The sequence below is a fragment of the Saccostrea echinata genome, unplaced genomic scaffold (assembly GCF_033153115.1).
Source record: "Saccostrea echinata isolate AGI-Se365-2 ecotype Australia unplaced genomic scaffold, CSIRO_AGI_Sech_v1 ptg000036l, whole genome shotgun sequence".
In the NCBI taxonomy this organism is placed as follows: Eukaryota; Metazoa; Mollusca; class Bivalvia; order Ostreida; family Ostreidae; genus Saccostrea; species Saccostrea echinata.
Window position 1 is genome coordinate 9,787,908 of NW_026889785.1, and position 7,681 is coordinate 9,795,588.

Sequence of the window (7,681 nt, forward strand, 5' to 3'; positions counted from 1 at the left end):
AGTTAGGAGTTATGAAAGTGATGATGAAGAATCCTCACACAACCTGATATGCAAAACAGTGTTCTGTAAAGCAAGTATGGTGTCTAATAGAATAGACTATTGAATCCCCCACCACCTTCTGTTTCACAGAGTCGGTACTCACACAGGAACTCAGTGAAGTCAAATGTAAGCTATTTAGAACGAAAGGAAGCAGAACTACGGGCAGCTGTTGTGAAGAAGAAATTTCTGGAGGAAGAAGCTAACATCATCCGCCAGAGAGCAGACCTTGAGACAAAGTTGAAGGCCATTAAGATAGAAGAGGAGATAGAAACGAAAAAGGCTGAAGTCACTGCTTTGAAACAGACGTCTGTAGATTTCAACCTTCCTGAAGAAGACTCCATGTCGAGGACACAACGGTATGTTAATAGTTACCCAAGAGACAATCAGCTGTTCAGCAACATGGGTCATACCTTGTGCCGCATCAGCAGACAATTCATGGACCCACTCAGCATTCCTGGGAAACAAATCCTGCGCCATCTATGCATGTTCAGCCTGCACGACTCGTTTTCACTGAACCCGACAGCCTTTAAATGCAACACAAATTTCAGGCTCATTACCAGATCTACCTGAATTCTCCTCATCGCCTTTGAACCCACACGCTACACCATTTAAAAGCGAAACTTTAGTGCCTGTTGTGAACAGTGACAATCAGTGCTTACCCCCTGGTGAAGCCATAAACAACATTCCTATGACTGCAAATCACATGTACTGTAATAAAGAACCAATTGCAGATTTAGCAAAGTTTCTTTTGAAAAAGGACCTTAGTTTGTCGCGGCTCACAAAGTTTGATGACAATCCGAGCTTCTATCTTATGTGGAAGCATTCATTTAAAGCAGTTATGGAGGAACTGAGCACTACCCTTCGGAAGAATTGGACCTGCTGGTACGCTATCTTGGATCGGACTCCTCTAAGCAGGCAGCCACAATTCGGAAATGCAATGCTGAAAATCCGACAAGAGCACTCACTTTAGTGTGGGAGAGGCTGGAGGAACGTTATGGTGCCCCAAAACTGATTGAGAACTATCGTAAGAACCAGATTTCATCATTTCCAAGGATTTCAATTACTGACCCGAAGAGACTGTACAGTCTCGCAGACTTAGCTGATGAAATAGCCTCAGTAAAACGTCAGGCTCTTTATGCAAATCTGTTTGCATACTTCGACTCTCCAACAGGGGTCAACTTACTTGTTTCAAAGTTACCCCCCAGCTTCCAAGAAAAATGGACAGTTGAAGCTACAAAGTTCAAGAACCGTGAAACTGTTGTTTTTCCCCCATTCTCCTTTTTCTGAAGTTTATAAAGGACCTGGCTAAAATGAAGAACAATCCTAGCTTCAATTACGAGAAGACAGAGAAGATGCCTGTACAGCAGCGTCAGCGAACCATCCGTCACAACTCAGCCATTCCGGAGGTTCGGACTAGAAAAACAGAAACAACCCCTGTGTCTAAACATAGTGAAAATGATAATATAGTACGATGTCCTTATCATCACACAAGACATTCACTGAATGAATGTACCAAGTTCAGGTCTAAGACTATGGAAGAAAGAAAGAAGTTTATTATAGCCAATGGAATCTGCCTAAAGTGTTGTGGGCCTGACAAACATTATGCTAAGAATTGTGCAACCTTGATAAAGTGTGGCTTGTGTAGCCAGTCCTCTCATCCTACAGCACTTCATATCGACAGTCCTAGTCGTCGAGATAGCAGGGAAAAGGAAAACCATGGAGGGGAGCAAAGTCGTGAAGCTGTCACAATTTCTTGCACTAAAATATGTGGGACAGTGAAGGGGACAAGCAAGTCTTGTGCAAAAATCCTGCCAGTGAAAATATACCTTAAAGACTCTGTAAATCAGTGCAGAATTGTTTATGCTATGTTGGATGACCAAAGCAATCATTCCCTAGCAGCACCCTCACTCCTCGATGCATTCAATGTGGATGGACCTGAGTATGAATACACTTTGACGTCTTGTTCGGGTTCAGTTATGTCAGCAGGAAGAAGGGCTCAGGGACTCGTTGTTGAATCCATTGATGGCAGTTGTTCCTTTGATCTCCCCACATTAATTGAATGCTCAGATTTACCGAACAACAGGGAGGAAATACCATCGCCTCGTATAGCTGAACAATTTTCCCACCTTGCAGATATCAAAGACAGCATTCCAGAGCTGATTGAGAGTGCTGAGATTGAACTACTGATCGGAAGAGATCTCATTTCTGCTCATGTTGTTGAGGACCAAAGACATGTGACAGGAAATCCTGTTCCCTATGCTCAAAAACTTCCCCTAGGCTGGGTAATTATCGGGCCTGTTTGTCTAGACGCTGTTCACATGCCTGATAAAGTGACAGTACATAAAACATATGTGTTGAGCAATGGCCGTCCTTCAGTGTTTCAGCCTTGTGATAACAAGCTCTTGGTTAAGGATGATGATTTCTTGAAAACAGATCATGATGAGAAAATTGCTCCATCCATAGAGGACACTACCTTTCTTGACATTATAGACAAAGAATTCCAAAGGAACCCAGATGGTTATTGGGAGGCGCCTCTTCCGTTCCGGACCCAAAGGCAGCTGTTACCAAACAATAAACCCCAAGCCATCAATCGAGCACTGTCGCTTGATCGTAGTTTGAAACGGAACCTTATCAAGAGAGAACACGTGTCAAAGTTCATGGACAAAATATTTGAGAAGGGACATGCAGAGGAAGCACCACCTATTCCAGATACGAAAGTACGATGGTACCTTCCCATGTTCGGTGTTTATCATCCGCAAAAAAGAGATTCCATACGAATGGTGTTTGACTCGTCTGCGAAGTTCAACAACATTTCACTCAATGATGTCCTCCTGAAAAGTCCAGACATCACGAACAATCTTCAAGGCATTCTATTACGCTTTCGTCGTGAGAAGGTAGCAGTAATAGGGGATGTGGAACAGATGTTTCACAATTTTAAGGTGAAATTAGATCACGGAGATTACTTGCGCTTTTTATGGCATCCAGAAAACAATTTAGACCTGCCATTAAAGGAGTACCGAATGACCGTCCATGTCTTTTTGAATCGCCCATCCCCAGCCTTCGCAACATATGGACTACGTCGTTGTGTTGCTTACTCTGACCCTGATGTGATTGACTTCATATCGAAAGACTTTTACGTAGATGATGGACTCTTAAGTTGTCCAAGTGAAGATATGGCCATAGAACTGATGAAGAGAACTCAGCTTGCTCTGAAAGAAGGGGGACAACTAAAACTTCACAAAATCTCCTCAAATTCTAAGTCAGTGTTGTTGAAGTTTCCAGCGGATGATCTAGCCAAAGACCTGGAAGGATTTAGATATTGGTGGAGATGATTTACTTGTCCAGAGAAGTCTCGGTATGTCATGGGACATCAATGCTGACGTCTTCACATTCAAGATATCTACTGACGGGAAGCCCTTCACTCGCAGGGGAGTTTTATCAACCATCAATAGTCTGTTCGACCCCCTTGGTTTTGCATCACCAGTGACTGTACAGGGGAAGATGTTATTCCGGCAGATGTTGACAACTTCTGGCAATGTTGATTGGGATAATCCTCTCGATGATTCATTTCACTCGAAATGGTCAGCTTGGGTCAGCTCTATCCGCCATCTCCAGGACATCAGTATCCCAAGGATGTGCTGCAAGTTTTCTGTTATCGAAGCATTGCGCAAGGAAGTGAACATCTTTACTTACGCTTCTAAGGATGCGATAGCAGCTGTAGCATTTTTGAAGGTGTGGAAGGATGGTGATAACAGTGATGATGGTTTCCTTATGGGAAAGGCAAAAGTAGCCCCAGCACATGGGCATACCATTGCTCGTCTGGAATTGTGTGCGGCCGTACTTGGGACAGAAATCGCAGAGATCATTAAAGAACACATGGATCTAGAGAAGAATGATTTCTGGTTCTACAGTGAGCCAGATCGCTCTTGGCTACATCACTAATGATGCAAGACGTTTTTATGTGTATGTCGCAAACAGGGTGAGTAGGATTCGATCTTTTAGTGATCCTGAACAATGGCGACACATAGCTACAGACCAAAACCCAGCCGACTTGGGCACTCGAGCGTTCGATGCCCAAAGTCTCCCACAAAGTATGTGGCTGCGAGGACCAGCATTCCTAAGGGAAGACAACCTCTCCACTACTTTAGTGGGAGAGCACCAGAACTTTGCTTTCATCTTGGATGATGACAAGGAAGTGAGACCAATGGTTGAAGTCAACAAGACGAGTGTCGAGGGTGACTCTTGTGACTTGGTGGTATCTCGCCTTGAAAGGTACTTACAGTTGACAAAACTGGTTCACAGTATTGCCATATTGAGGCATATCTTGGTGACAAAGAATCCATGTGAGCATTCGACCAGACGATGGCATTACTGTCCCAAATCTTTGGATTTAAACTCTCTAAAAGCAGCCGAGATGTTTATCCTGAAAGAGGTACAAAAGTCTGAGTTCAGAGTAGAGATAGAAAGTCTCAACAAGGGAAAGCCCATTCCTAAGAATAGCAGCATTATTGCTTCGGCACCATTCTTAGATTCAAACGGTTTATTGCGTGTTGGTGGTAGGATTGGCATAGCTCAGAAGTTTGTCAGCTTTGATGTGCATCCTATAATCATACCAAAGAAATCTCATGTAGCAACACTGTTGATAAGACACTTCCATGACAGTGTGTTCCATCAAGGACGTCGGATAACAGAAGACAAGATACGGTCATTAGGATTCTGTATAATAGGAGCCAAGCGTCTCATAGCATCAGAGATCCATCGGTGTATTACATGTCGCAGGTTACGAGGATCATTCTGCAATCAAAAGATGGCTAACCTTCCAGTAGATCGATTGACTCAAGGACCCCCATTCACATTCGTCGGCGTCGACACATTTGGACCTTGGGATGTCACAACTCGACGTACGCGAGGAGGAGTAGCCACAAGTAAGAGGTGGGCAGTTCTGTTCACTTGTTTGGTCTCCAGGGGAATCCACATCGAGCTTGTAGAGGAATTGAGTACTTCCTCCTTTATTAACGCATTAAGGCGTTTCCTTTCCGTACGAGGACCTGTCCGTCAATTCCGCTCAGACAGAGGGACCAACTTTGTTGGCGCTGTAAATGAATTACAGATGGTGCACCAATTCGTTGAGAAGCCCACAGTGCAGAAATTCCTTCAAGACAAGGATTGTTCCTGGCTCTTTAACCCTCCACATGCTTCCCACTTTGGTGGAGTGTGGGAGCGAATGGTCGGTGTAACTCGCACAATTTTAGATGGTATCCTTCTGCGAGATGGAATGAAAGGTTTAACCCATGAAACCTTGTCTACATTTCTTTCAGAAGTCTGCGCCATAGTGAACTCACGACCACTCACCGAAATATCAGAGGATGCCAGCGACCCATCTGTCCTTACACCTGCGATGATACTCACTCAAAAGACAGGACACTTACCCGAATCATTACCCACAATAGATCCCAAAGAGTTATATAAGTCTCAGTGGCGTTACGTACAAGCTCTTGCAGCTGAATTTTGGCGTAAATGGGAACGAGAGTATCTGTCTGTTCTTCAGACTCGACGCAAGTGGACTTCTGATGAACGTAGTTTGAAAGAAGGAGATGTTCTCATGTTGAAGGAGGCTGAAAATCTAAGGAATCAGTGGCCGTTGGCTCTTGTGACCAAAACTTTCACTTCAGTTGATGGACGTGTACGAGAAGTCGAAGTTCGTGTCGTTAAAGGGGACACTGTGTCAGTATATGTAAGACCCATCCATAAACTTGTGCCCCTTGTGTTTTCGTAATGATTTGATGTACCATGTTGTACATTTATTCTTTAGATCTATTATTTTCAGTAATGTAAACACAAAAAGTGATTTCCCATAGAAATCAGAAGGGGAGTGTGGTGTTACGGATATTATACGTTCCGGTTCAGATTTTATAGTGTTTCAGATTATGTTTGTGTACATCCGGGAAGATCCCGCATTTTGTCAACGACAAATTTACCACTTGTTTCGTTGTTGTTAAAGAGTCCAAAGAGTAAGTTTTATGTGCAAAATGTGTAATACTGTTTAGTTATCAAATATGTAAAGATACGCTTATTGTCGTCAAACTGTTTTTGCATATTTTAATGAAACATAAATTGGAAAGCGCACATGGTCATGGCATTTTGTGAAAACTGGATTAGATATTATCATCTGTATTATTTTGTTACATTTCCAAGACATTTACATGAAGTTATTCGTACTCATAAGTCAATTGATATATTCTACAATGAACATGTATCTGGGAGCATCATTTTTACCGTCATAAATCCTTATTTTCTCGAAATTTTGAATTTAGGCATTGTGTAAAACGTGGAATGTTAGTATGTAGCAACTTTGTCAATTTGATGTTTATAAATATAAGTTGTTTGCCTCTAATTACCACTTTGTAAGATGACTTTTTATTATTGTAGTCTCTTACCCTCTGAAGGATATCTACCAATACTATTAATCACAGAAACTTTGCAGCATACTACGACACGAAAATTTCCATGGAATTATCTGCAGTATTTTAAAACATAATCATCGCCAGTTTGTTTTGTATGAATAAATACAAACAGGTCTTTTCACTATGGATACATTATGTTATCTGATATACATTATAACATGCATTTCAGCTACATACTCAGGAAATTCGCAGACTATCAAATAACAAGTTCTACAGAGACAGGGCTTTCAATATAAACAATTTTAGGGCTACCCATAAGCAACTGTCGGAATCAATTACTGTTCTAAACATTGTTTATTTATGTTAGAGATGCATTTAGAATACAAAAGTTAAGATTAATGGAGATATAACGAAACTGAAACGAAACTAAAACAACAAAATGGAAAGAAAGAACATTTCTCCTCTTAATGCTTCTAAACATTTTGGCATGCTCCGGTAAATACCCTGCATATAATTGTGTTTCTCGTAATGTATGGGTAGCCCCTACCTGCACAAAGGCTGCTTATGCGGATTCTATGGGTTTTCAGAATAAAGGCATACTGAATTAGATATTTTCTTACAAAATAAATGTCTGGAATGATTAGAACCTCCAAGTCTAGAGATGAACGGTTTTCAGGTCATCTTAAAAAGAGGGGTTACAGGAAAGGAGAAAATGTATGGCTGGACCGGGAATCGAACCCGGGACCACCGCATCACTAGTCAAGGTGCTGTACCGACTGAGCTGCTCAAGCTGATATCAACAGCTCAAACCATTACATTTCTCCCTCCTTAAATTGTCTTTGTCATCGAAGACACAGACCAAGTTCTTATTAGCCCCTGGCAGGACTTTTAACTGCAAGTCCAGGAGTGGTCAAGGGCACCAAATCTGTAACAGGAGAGGAGAAAATTTATGGCTGAATCGAACTCGGAACCCCTGCATCATTCAACAGATGCTCTACCGACTAAGTTTATTCTCGTCATCTATTTGTCGCCCACAAGGAACACTGGTTAGAAGGTCTGCTCTAGAGTCGCGGAGTAATGAGATGATCCAATCCCACTGTGGGACGTGGAGACCAGTCCTTCGGATGAGACCGTATAAACCGAGGTCCCGTGTCGCAGTAGGTGCTGGCACGAAAAAGACCCCTCACTGCTCAATGGCCGTAGGTGCCGCGTGTAGTCAGAATTTGTAGCCCTCCACC

The 7,681-nt window shown here is 42.4% G+C and overlaps 2 protein-coding genes across 2 annotated transcripts; both read left to right on the forward strand.

Moving 5' to 3' along the window:
• Positions 1–1,349: 1,349 nt before the first annotated feature.
• LOC133200011 (uncharacterized) lies at positions 1,350–3,371 on the forward strand. The gene has a single exon (XM_061335783.1). It carries the CDS (start codon positions 1,350–1,352, stop codon positions 3,369–3,371), a length of 2,022 nt encoding a protein of 673 aa, XP_061191767.1.
• A 761-nt stretch (positions 3,372–4,132) lies between these two features.
• On the forward strand, positions 4,133–5,815 carry LOC133200012 (uncharacterized). The gene has a single exon (XM_061335784.1). It carries the CDS (start codon positions 4,133–4,135, stop codon positions 5,813–5,815), a length of 1,683 nt encoding a protein of 560 aa, XP_061191768.1.
• The last annotated feature ends 1,866 nt before the right edge of the window (positions 5,816–7,681 follow it).

What these genes read in the sequence shown, in the direction of transcription:
- LOC133200011 (XM_061335783.1), top strand. Translation starts at nt 1,350, where the DNA reads ATGAAGAACAATCCTAGCTTCAATTACGAGAAGACAGAGAAGATGCCT.
- LOC133200012 (XM_061335784.1), top strand. Translation starts at nt 4,133, where the DNA reads ATGTGGCTGCGAGGACCAGCATTCCTAAGGGAAGACAACCTCTCCACT.